A 12,505-nucleotide genomic window follows, 5' to 3' on the forward strand; every position below is an offset into this window, starting at 1 on the left:
CGCACACTACAAAGAGCCTGCACACTGCAATGAAAAAAATCCCACATGCCTCAACGAAGATCCCATGTGCCGCAACTAAGACCTGACACAGCCAAAAATAAATAAATCTTTCAAAAAAAGAAAAAGAAACTTTAGACTTTGATAAGTATGTATGTTGTCCTGAGGGTAACCACTAAAAGCACAGCAAAAGAGCACATAATTTCAAAGTTCAGAGAGGACAAATGAATGAAAAAAGTAATCAATCCCAAAAAAGGGAGAAAGACAGAAAACCTGAGGAAAACAGAAAATGTGAGACAAGTGAAAACACAAAATAATATGGTAGATTTTAAACCAAATATATTATTATTTACATTAAGTGTGAATGGACTAACTTCTCTAGTCAAAATACAATATTGTCAGACTGTATTTTAAAATATCCAAGTGTATACCTTTATTTAAAAATACAATTAAGGGACTTCCCTGGTGGTCCAGTGGTTAAGAATCCACCTTCCAATGTAGGGAACTCGGGTTCGATCCCTGAGAACTAAGGTCTCACATGTCGTGGGGCAACTAAGTCCACACACCCCAACTACTGAGCCCGTGCACTTTGGAGCCTGCATGCCACAACTAGAGAGAAGCCCGTGCACTGCAATGAAGAGCCTGAGAGCCGCAATGAAAGATCTCACGTGCCACAACTAAGACTTGGTGCAGCCAAACAAATAAATAAATAAAATAAATATTTTGAAAAAAAAATTAAAACACAAGTACACAAACGGGTTGAAAGCAAAAGGTTAGAAAAAGAAATATTATGAAAATAACAACCACAAGAAAGTCACTTTCCTCTAGTAATATCAAACAAGGCAGACTTTATGAGGGAAAAATCATTATTACGAAAAGGTCAGAAGTCACTGAATTCACTGAGAAGTCACAATGCTTATTAATCTGTTTGCACCTAAGAACAAAGCCTCCAATTAGGTAAAGTAAAATTTGACAGAACTACAAGAAAAAACAAAACAACAGCAATCTCAGTGAGAGAATTAAATGCTAAAATCTCAGTACAGTTGACTCTTGAATACACGGGTTTGAACTGCACAGGTCCCACTTTATGAGAATCTTTTTCAATAAATACGTATGATTATACTACACAGTCCATGGCTGACTGAATCCAAAATGTGGATATGGAGAGCCAACTGTAAAGTTACACATAGATTTTCAACTGTGAGGAAGGTCAGCACCCTGACTCTTATGTTGTTCAAGGGTCAACAGTAATTGATTAAAAAAAAAATAAATCCCACTGAGGCATGTGGGATCCTTTGTTTTGATTTTCAAACAAAAATAGAAAAATCACCAAGAATATAGAGTATATGAACAAGACTATACAAACTAACCTATTGGACATATATCATCACTGCTTCAACAACTGAGGAGAGCACATTCTTTTTAAGAGCAATGGAATATTTACACAATAAACACCTTCCTGGCAAAAAAAAGCAAGCTTCAACAAATATCAATCATACAGAGCATTTTTTTATTACCACAGAACAAAATAATCTACGAATAAATAACAAAAGACAACTAGAAAAGCTTCATCTAGTTCGTAACTTAAGAAACATATGTTGAAATGACCCACGAGTCAAAGAAGAAATCACAATGGAAATTTTAAGAGTTATTTTTAACTGAAAGATGATGACAATACTATAATAAAACTTGTGGGATGAAGCCAAAGCAATATTTAGAGGGAAACTGATAGCTTTAAAATGCATACATTAGAAAAGAAAGAACTAAATATTGAGCTAATATCTATCTCAAGAAGTCAGTAGTTAGGAAAAGAACACACACACACACACACACGAAAAAAACAGTAGAAGAAAGATATTCAGGGTTAACGAAATAAAACTAATTAATGAGAAATCTCTGGTGATGATGATCAAGAAAAAAATGCACAAATAAGCAATATAAGGAGTGAAAAGGGATACTTCACTACAAATACACCAGATAGCTTAAAAATATGAGAGAAATTTTAAATAAAATGGGAAAATTCCTAGAAAAAGCAACTTAAGCAAAACTAACTCATGAAGAAATAGAAAATCCCAATGTTCTATAAACAGGGGTGATAGTTAAAATACTTAAAACTTGGTTTGACAAAGGCACTAACCATTAGAACAGATATTAGCCCAATGAGAACTGATACCAGCTCTGATAACCAGTACATTAGTACTATTGCTTAAAGACTGCCTCTAACTATGGAGAATTACATCCCTAGTCTTATATTATCTCACAACAAAAACACAAGGGCTTTATTGATGAGCTCTTAGCAAATATCTGAGGAAAAAGGTTACTCCAAACTTACACAAACTTCACCATAGAACAGAAAAACATGGTTATATTTATCAACACATTTTATGAGCCTAGCAAAAGCCTCATACAGAAAATATGTGACAAGGATAGCACAAAAAGGAAAAATTATAGTCCAATATTACTCTTGAAAACAGTGGCAAAAATTCAATATGAAACATTAGCAAACTGAATCTAGTAAAATGAATACATCATGACCAATTTGAGTTTATCTCAGGAGCACAAGGCTGATTTAACATTATAAAATCAATTACTATATTAAAAGAGATAAATGATAAAATCCTCTTAATAGATACAGTAAAATATTCAAGATAAAACTTCCTATCAAAGTGGCAATAGGAAAAAATTTCCTTAATGTGATAAAGGATAACTACAAAAAAATATTAAACATCATATGTAATGGTGACACATTGGAAAGTTTCTCTTTAAGTTCAGGAAAAAGGAAAATGATCAAGATGAGTCCAACTTTCCTAGGATCTCTTAATTATTTAACATTCATTCTGCTAGACAACATAGATTCTAAATTGCTGTATATATTCTGTCTATATGATAAGAGGATCTTCTCTACTCTTTAAGTTATAATGGCTTCATTAAACTTTATATCCAAATGTAAGATTTAGCTTTATAATTATATTACATACCATAGGTTCTGTTTCCTTTGGAGGTTTTTCCAGGGGAGGAATGTACCACTGAAAGCAAAGTTCTTTGTTTAAAGCTTGTGTTGCTACAACTGAGGACACCACATCTCCATATGATGGGCTGGCAAAGAGTTTTAATGATAAATTGGAGTGTAGAGAACTGTCAGTTGTTCCTAGCTGGGGAACAAACAGAAACAACAGCTTAATTGCTGGTAATGAATTTATTCAATATTTAAAACATTCATTCAATTTTCATTCAATATTGACTACTGGAAAACTCGGGGAATCATCTCAGCTTGTTTTATGGATGTAGGTCTTAAAACTGCCGCTGATTACCACAGAGAAGATTCTTGTATAGAAAAAATATATTTCAAAACCCAGTGAACTCAACAAATGTCTTCCACTTTGGTGAATATTCAAGAGTAAAGATCTAGAGGAAAAATGTCCATGCTATCATTTCAGTCTCAAGGTCACCATATAGTCTAAGAACATCTTCTACTTTTCTTCTTGTTTATTCACTGGTTTGGTTTGGTTACAATTTATTATCTACTTTCCAATAGCATTCTTTGCAGTACCATATGCAAAATAAGACACAGTTTTTGTTCTAAGAGGTTAAAATCCATTACTCTCATTCCCTCTTTAAATGAATGTAGCTGATTTGTAAGTTTAGTCTTGGTGGATCTGGGTCCAGCTCATTTGATGGAACTTGGTCCCTGAATCAGGAGTTTTCAAGAAACATAAATGTGTAGACTGCAATTGGCAATTTCATAAAATATTTACTTAGTTTTTTAAGGTAGCTAAGAAAGTAAAGCATGAATGCTATCAACAAAATAAGAATCTAGCCAGAGAGATAATAATGGTGATAATAATATCTCAACTCTATAAAGGATTTTCTTCAATGGAGTACAAACTATTTTCAAAATTAATTTCCTGTTATTCCCAAGATTACAGCATGGTAGCTGGAAAGCAGTTCTTCTACTAAACTCTTGACATCTAAGGCGTCTCAAAGGCTTGGTGACCAAGGGGAACATGTCAGTGGCTAGAAAGAAATGCCTGGTGTTTCTATAACACTTTGTACCTTCCATTTCTGAGTCTATTCAAGATACAATAGAAGACTGTCAATGCAAAGTCTTCAAAATAAAAATAAAGAGAGAAATAAATACATTGGCCTTTCAAGTTGTCTACCGATAAAAGAAAAAATATGTCTGGACTGAAAGGTAATATCAAAGGTGAAAACTATTTAAAAATGTCTAGAGACTATCATAAAGGGATATGATAAGCCAGAATCCTCATTTATTAGCACTATGATACTAAAAACACGACCAAAATGCATAATAAATAAGATTATTAGGGTTAAATAATCATTTAAAAGTGCTTAATAAAGATTAATTCTATTTCAGGCAGTTCACCAAAAAATCAGGTAAATAATTGATTCAGAAAAAGATTCTCACATTTTTCCATATCTGAGTGCCTTTCAGAGGTTCTGACTATTTTAGCAAAGAATTCATATTTAATAACTAGCTAAGTGGAGAAAAATAAAAAGCAAATACCTTCTATTTCAATATATATAGTGTTTATTAGCATGATGGCCTGATAATAATAAACTGTAACAGAAATCAATATTAAAATAGGGCATTTAATTTTCTATTCACTTTTTAAAAACGTAATATCTAATTGCTAATGGGATTAATTACATAAGCTAGTCGATGGGCTATACACTGAGTACTTTTTTTTTTTTAGAAATTTCATGTAATGTCTGAAACATTTATATTAACATATTTCTATACAAATAACCCAAAGAAAGTTTAGTATTAGTTGTTTTTTTGTTTGTTTTTTTATACTGCAGGTTCTAATTAGGCATCAATTTTATACACATCAGTGTATACATGTCAATCCCAATCGCCCAATTCAGCACACCACCATCCCCACCCCACCGCAGTTTTCCCCCCTTGGTGTCCATACGTTTGTTCTCTACATCTGTGTCTCAACTTTTGCCCTGCAAACCGGTTCATCTGTACCATTTTTCCAGGTTCCACATACATGCGTTGATATACGATATTTGTTTTTCTCTTTCTGACTTACTTCACTCTGTATGACAGTCTCAAGATCCATCCACGTCTCAACAAATGACTCAATTTCGTTCCTTTTTATGGCTGAGTAATATCTCATTGTATATATGTACCACCTCTTCTTTATGCCCGTCTGTCGATGGGCATTTAGGTTGCTTGCATGACCTGGCTATTGTAAATAGTGCTGCAATGAACACTGGGATGCATGTGTCTTTTTGAATTATGGTTTTCTCTGGGTATATGCCCAGTAGTGGGATTGCTGGATCATATGGTAATTCTATTTTTAGTTTTTGTTTGTTTGTTTGTTTTTCTAAACATCTTTATTGGAGTATAGTTGCTTTACAATGGTGTGTTAGTTTCTGCTTTATAACAAAGTGAATCAGTTATACATATACATATGTTCCCATATCTCTTCCCTCTTGCATCTCCCTCCCTCCCACCCTCCCTATCCCACCCCTCTAGGTGGTCACAAAGCACCGAGCTGATCTCCCTGTGCTATGTGGTTGCTTCCCACTAGCTATCTATTTTACGTTTGGTAGTGTATATAAGTCCATGCCACTCTCTCACTTTGTCACATCTTATCCTTCCCCCTCCCCATATCCTCAAGTCCATTCTCTAGTAGGTCTGTGTCTTTATTCCCGTCTTGCCACTAGGTTCTTTATGACCTTTTTTTTTTCCCCCCTTAGATTCCATATATATGTGTTAGCATAATGTATTTGTTTTTCTCTTTCTGACTTACTTCACTCTGTATGACAGACTCTAACTCCATTCACCTCACTACAAATAACTCCATTTCGTTTCTTTTTATGGCTGAGTAATATTCCATTGTATATATGTGCTACATCTTCCTTATCCATTCATCCGATGATGGACATTTAGGTTGCTTCCATGTCCTGGCTATTGTAAATAGAGCTGCAATAAACATTTTGGTACATGACTCTTTTTGAATTATGGTTTTCTCAAGGTATATGCCCAGTAGTGGGATTGCTGGGTCATATGATAGTTCTGTTTTTAGTGTTTTAAGGAACCTCCATACTGTTCGCCATAGTGGCTGTATCAATTTACATTCCCACTAACAGTGCAAGAGGGTTCCCTTTTCTCCACACCCTCTCCAGCATTTATTGTTTGTAGATTTTCTGATGATGCCCATTCTAACTGGTGTGAGGTGATACCTCATTGTAGTTTTGATTTGCATTTCTCTAATAATTAGTGATGTTGAGCAGCTTTTCATGTGTTTGTTGGCAATCTGTATATCTTCTTTGGAGAAATGTCTATTTAGGTCTTCTGCCCATTTTTGGATTGGGTTGTTTGTTTCTTTAATATTGAGCTGCATGAGCTGTTTATATATTTTGGAGATTAATCCTTTGTCCATTGATTCATTTGCAAATATTTTCTCCCATTCTGAGGGTTGTCTTTTCATCTTGTTTATGGTTTCCTTTGCTGTGCAAAAGCTTTGAAGTTTCATTAGGTCCCATTTGTTTATTTGTGTTTTTATTTCCATTACTCTAGGAGGTGGATCAAAAAAGAGCTTGCTGTGATTTATGTCAAAGAGTGTTCTTCCGGGCTTCCCTGGTGGCGCAGTGGTTGACAGTCTGCCTGCCGGTGCAGGGGACACGGGTTCGAGCCCTGATCTGGGAGGATCCCACATGCCGCGGAGCGGCTGGGACCGTGAGCCACAACTACTGAGCCTGCGCATCTGGAGCCTGTGCTCCGCAACAGGAGAGGCCCGCGGCAGTGAGAGGACCTCGCACCGCGATGAAGAGTGGCCCCCGCTTGCCACAACTAGGGAAAGCCCTCGCCCAGAGACGAGGACCCAACACAGCCATAAATAAATAAATAAATAAATAAATAAATAAATAAATAAATAAAGAGTGTTCTTCCTATGTTTTCCTCTAAGAGTTTTATAGTGTCTGGTCTTACATTTAGGTCTTGAATCCATTTTGAGTTTTTGCGTATGGTGTTAGGAAGTGTTCTAATTCATTCTTTTACATGTAGCTGTCCAGTTTTCCCAGCAACACTTATTGAAAAGACTGTCTTTTCTCCATTGTATATCTTTGCCTCCTTTGTCATAGATTAGTTGACCATAGGTGTGGGGGTTTATCTCTGGACTTTCTATCTTGTTCCATTGATCTATGTTTCTGTTTTTGTGCCAGTACCATATTGTCTTGATTACTATAGCTTTGCAGTATAGTCTGAAGTCAGGGAGTCTGATTCCTCCAGCTCCGTTTTATTCCCTCAAGACTGCTTTGGCTATTTGGGGTCTTTTGTGTCTCTATACATATTTTAAGATGATTTGTTCTAGTTCTGTAAAAAATGCCATTGGTAATTTGATAGGGATTGCATTGAATCTGTAGATTGCTTTGGGTAGTACAGTCATTTTCACAATGTTGATTCTTCCAATCCAAAAACATGGTATATCTCTCCATCTGTTGGTATCATCTTTAATTTCTTTCATCAGTGTCTTATTGTTTTCTGCATACAGGTGTTTTGTCTCCTGAGGTAGGGTTATTCCTAGGTATTTTATTCTTTTTGTTGCAATGGTAAATGGGAGTGTTTCCATAATTTCTCTTTCAGATTTTTCATCATTAGTGTATAGGAATGCAAGAGATTTCTGTGCATTAATTTTGTATCCTGCAACTTTACCAAATTCATTGATTACCTCTAGTTTTCTGGTGGCATTTTTAGGATTCTCTATGTATAGTATCATGTCATCTGCAAACAGTGACAGTTTTACTTCTTCTTTTCCAATTTGAATTCCTTTTATTTCGTTTTCTTCTCTGATTGCCATGGCTAGGACTTCCAAAACTATGTTGAATAATAGTGGTGAGAGTGGACATCCTTGTCTCGTTCCTGATCTTAGAGGAAATGCTTTCATTTTTTCACCATTGAGAATGATGTTTGCTGTGGGTTTCTCATATATGACCTTTATTATGTTGAGGTAGGTTCCCTCTATGCCCACTTTCTGGAGAGTTTTTATCATAAACGGGTGTTGAATTTTGTCAAAAGTTTTTCTGCATCTATTGAGATGATCATATGGTTTTTATTCTTCAATTTGTGAATATGGTGTATCACATTGATTGATTTGCATATATTGAAGAATCCTTGCATCCCTAGGATAAACCCCACTTGATCATGGTGTATGATCCTTTTAATGTGTTGTTGGATTCTGTTTGCTAGCATTTTGTTGAGGATTTTTGCATCTATATTCATCAGTGATATTGGTCTGTAATTTTCTTTTTTTGTAGTATCTTTGTCTGGTTTTGGTATCAGGGTGATGGTGGCCTCATAGAATGAGTTTGAGAGTGTTCCTTCCTCTGCAATTTTTTGGAAGAGTTTGAGAAGGATGGGTGTTAGCTCTTCTCTAAATGTTTGATAGAATTCACCTGTGAAGCCATCTGGTCCTGGACTTTTGTTTGTTGGAAGGTTTTTAATCACAGTTTCCATTTCATTACGTGTGATTAGTCTGTTCATATTTTCTGTTTCTTCCTGGTTCAGTCTTGGAAGGTTATACCTTTCTAAGAATTTGTCCATTTCTTCCAGGTTGTCCATTTTATTGGCATAGAGTTGCTTGTAGCAGTCTCTTAGGATGCTTTGTGTTTCTGCGGTGTCTGTTGTAACTTCTCCTTTTTCATTTCTAATTTTATTGATTTGAGTCCTCTCCCTCTTTTTCTTGATGAGTCTGGCTAGTGGTTTATCAATTTTGTTTATCTTCTCAAAGAACCAGCTTTTAGTTTTATTGATCTTTGTTATTGTTTTCTTTGTTTCTATTTATTTCTGCTTTGATCTTTATGATTTCTTTCCTTCTGCTAACTTTGGGTTTTGTTTGTTCTTCTTTCTCTAGTTCCTTTAGGTGTAAGGTTAGATTGTTTACTTGAGATTTTTCTTGTTTCTTGAGGTAGGCTTGTATAGCTATACACGTCCCTCTTAGAACTGCTTTTGCTGCATCCCATAGGTTTTGGATCATCGTGTTTTCATTGTCATTTGTCTCTAGATATTTTTTGATTTCCTCTTTGATTTCTTCAGTGATCTCTTGGTTATTCAGTAACATATTGTTTAGCCTCCATGTGTTTGTGTTTTTTACGTTGTTTTCCCTGTAATTCATTTCTAATCTCATAGTGTTGTGGTCAGAAAAGATGCTTGATATGATTTCAATTTTCTTAAATTTACTGAGGCTTGATTTGTGACCCAAGATGTGATCTATCCTGAAGAATGTTCCGTGTGCACTTGAGAAGAAAGTGTAATCTGCTGTTTTTGGATGGAATGTCCTATAAATATTTTTTATATTTATATTTATATTATGAATTTTCTATTCACTTTTTAAAAATGTAATATCTAATTGCTAATGGGATTAATTACATAAGCTAGTCGATGGGCTATACACTGAGTACTTTTGATATGTTTGATTTATTGTTTGAAAGGAATGAAACAACAGACCTACCAGAAGCACTCTTGTTCGCCACATCCTATAAACAACAAATCACTTTGCACTAATCAAATATTTGACCTTACGCAGTCTGTCACGGTCTAAACATGAATAACTCAGCATTGTGCAGCATTTTAATCATGTCCTTTTTTTTTGGAATTTTTAATGTAATTTGTTTAGCACTTTTGTTTTTCCATCACAAAACTTCAATAGACTTGACGACATACAGCTTCACAAAGCTGATGAGCATGGCATGTAGCAATGATGGTTCTGGAAAGGCATCTACTTCTTTGTGGGGGAAAAGTGGGTTGTATCAAAGTATGGAAAGAGTTTGACTGAAATAGCCTCCTGAGTGATTAAAGGCTCAAAAATGTTATTATAAAAATCAGCCAAGCTTGGAGTTTATTTTTTAAAAAATCCAAAGGCTTTATGCTCATTTTCTGTCTACCCCAGTGAAACAAACACATGATTAGGTGGCTTGCAACTGTCAGGCAAGCGACAGTGATCTCCAGAGCTGATTATCCTGGGAGAGTGTTACACTAATTATATCCCCCCCCCACAAAAAAAGAGCAAACGGGTGAAACAACTCTTTGATAATATTGCTACCATTCGAAATATCACATGTATTGATATTTACACTGTATTCAAGGTTGTACGTTTGGAGCGTCATCCTTAGGAACTGGATAACGATAGGTTGCCCTTAATACTGAAATATTCAAGCAAAGCTCCTTTCGGAACAGTATTTATGAAATCACACATATTAGTTTCCAAACTCTTATAAAATATTCACAAGAATACATCCATTGAAACTATAGTTCTCAACCTTCCCATTCTCTCTCCCCTACTCCAAAACACCTGAGGTGTCTGGGACATGTGGCAGTAAACCTCAAGGTAGTCTCGGTTCCGAGGATGGGTGAACCAGCCTCTGGTGTTAGACGGAAAAGATGTGACCCTACTCCACAGTTTCCTGCACTGTGGAGGGCCAGACATTAACGATAAATTCCTGGCCTTTCCACCTCCTCTCACTCCTCTCCCTCAAGAGAGTTACTTGATTGGTGAATTTGAGAAAAAGAATTTTGAATATGCATTATTCTGCTCTCTCTGCTTCGGAGCATACTGTTTGTAGGGAGTGAACAGTCTCTGTTCCTTCATGCAACAGATTTGAAAGGGTTTCTGTCCCCACAGATTTTAAGTAGGCCTGTAATGATCCCCCTCCCCGCCAAAACCCCCAAGCCTGGATTGGCAGAACTGTAAACTTTGCTAATCACTACTAGGGAGACCACTTACCAGTAAATATAAACTATATCCTACAATATCAACTTTGTAATTCATAAAGTTGGGTATTTTTTAATTCCACCATGGCTTACTCTTTTATTTCTCAAAGATTTAGAATCTGGGGCAGGAAATGGAGATGCTGAGTATTGGCCATCCCAATACCCCAGAATCCAGAGAGTAATTTGAAAATTCCTCCTACGTGGATTCCAATATACTGCCCTGGGGCCAACTCCATAACCCCAATTGAGGATCACTTCTTTAACTGAATTCTTAAATATTCCTTAGTAGGTCTTTCCACTACTTGTTAAAATCACAGTTTATTCACAGTCACCCTACTCTCTTGTTCCAAAGAATGATTTTTTAAAAAATAATTTTGTTATTATTTACCCCAAACATAAGGTTACTATACTCCAGTAGGATAAAATGAGAAAAGGTTCCCATTTGGAACAAGCCACATTTTCAGGTCACTTCTCTCGGATAGTTGAAACAGAAACATGAATGTGTCTGGTATGGGCATAGATTTAGAAACTCAGTCTAGTTTTCTTATAGGGTGATTATATTGAAACCTGTATAACTTCTTGGCAAAATGACTCCCTGAGAGATACTGTTACGTGTAGGAATATAGAAAATTCGGAGACAGTTTGAAGATTTATGAGAGCAGCAGAACAGGACCTAAGAAAACAGAAAATCCAGGATGTCTGGTTGGCCTCTCTCTGGTAAAACAGAAACAAGCTTTCCCAGGAACTCTGAGGGAACTAGAAACCTTTGTGCCAGCATTGAGGTTAATGTGCTTCGTTCGGAAATATAAGGATGATTCTAAGAAGTCTTACAAAGACATATAACGTTTTAAAACATTACCTTGCTTGATGAGTCATATAAGAATTTTTCTGGAAAAGATGGATTTTCTATGACTTGAAATAGTTCTTTTGGAAATTCGTCAATACAAGAAGAAGAATATAGCTGTAAGAATCTTTTAAGGAAAAAATGCATTTCTTTTTGGCGCAAAATCAATCCAGAGTTGAAAAGAGAAGTGAGAAGTGTGTCATCTGGCAAAGACATTCCAGATCCTGGCTTCAGAGATGCTTAAAGGAAAAAAAAAAGACGAAAACACTAATATAGAGTCATGTTAGATAACAAAATGGTCTCAATATTGTTGGCCTTTTCTCATTAACTTTATTCCTGTATATCCCCACCTCAGCTAGTGGCTGCCCATGACCTTCCTCCATTTTTCAAGCTTATACACTAATAGAATTGCTTATGGCCAAGCTTAACAATGCAAAATATTCTATCTAGCTGTCTTATTTTGGGTTTCCCCCCCCCCAAAAGAAACTTAAAGCAAAAATGTAGGCGCAGATAATTTATTTGAAAACTGATGTCAAGTGAGAGAATGGGAAAAGTGTGATAGAAGAAAAGAGCCAATGAGAGTGAGTTATGAAAGGGCTACAGCTATGGACAAGGAGGGCTCAGTCCTGCTGAGGACCTCCTGGAAAAAACATGTAACATTGTTCCATCAATGTTACAACTATCTACCAGTTCCCTGCCTCAGTAGTTGCAGGTTACTGCTGAGTGTGTGGAATCCCTGGTACTTCCAGGCTGTCCTGCCTGCATGCTGGGCCGTAGTAACTTCTGAGAAAGCCCAGAGCAGAAAGCAGTAAAATGTGGGCTATTGACATGGGAAGCACCAGCAGGTGAATCCAGAAGTGAGCTGAGTTGATAAGGGGGAGGGCATCACCAGGGCCTGCTGCGCTGGCTCACGTCCACTTCCT

At 36.1% G+C, this 12,505-nt stretch overlaps 1 protein-coding gene across 2 annotated transcripts in view; it reads right to left on the minus strand.

Annotated features, from left to right (window-relative positions):
* The window catches only part of CFAP54 (cilia and flagella associated protein 54), a 307,392-nt gene that overhangs the window by 52,618 nt on the left and 242,269 nt on the right, over nt 1–12,505 (minus strand). For both annotated transcript variants that reach the window (XM_028166670.2, XM_028166668.2), the window contains 2 exons: nt 11,598–11,821; nt 2,976–3,149 (listed from right to left, as the gene is read on the minus strand). In XM_028166670.2, coding sequence (XP_028022471.2) covers nt 2,976–3,149; nt 11,598–11,821 — 398 coding nt within the window. The remainder of the gene's footprint in view (nt 1–2,975; nt 3,150–11,597; nt 11,822–12,505) is intronic.

This window comes from Balaenoptera acutorostrata, chromosome 11, assembly GCF_949987535.1.
Source record: "Balaenoptera acutorostrata chromosome 11, mBalAcu1.1, whole genome shotgun sequence".
Classification (NCBI taxonomy): domain Eukaryota; kingdom Metazoa; phylum Chordata; class Mammalia; order Artiodactyla; family Balaenopteridae; genus Balaenoptera; species Balaenoptera acutorostrata.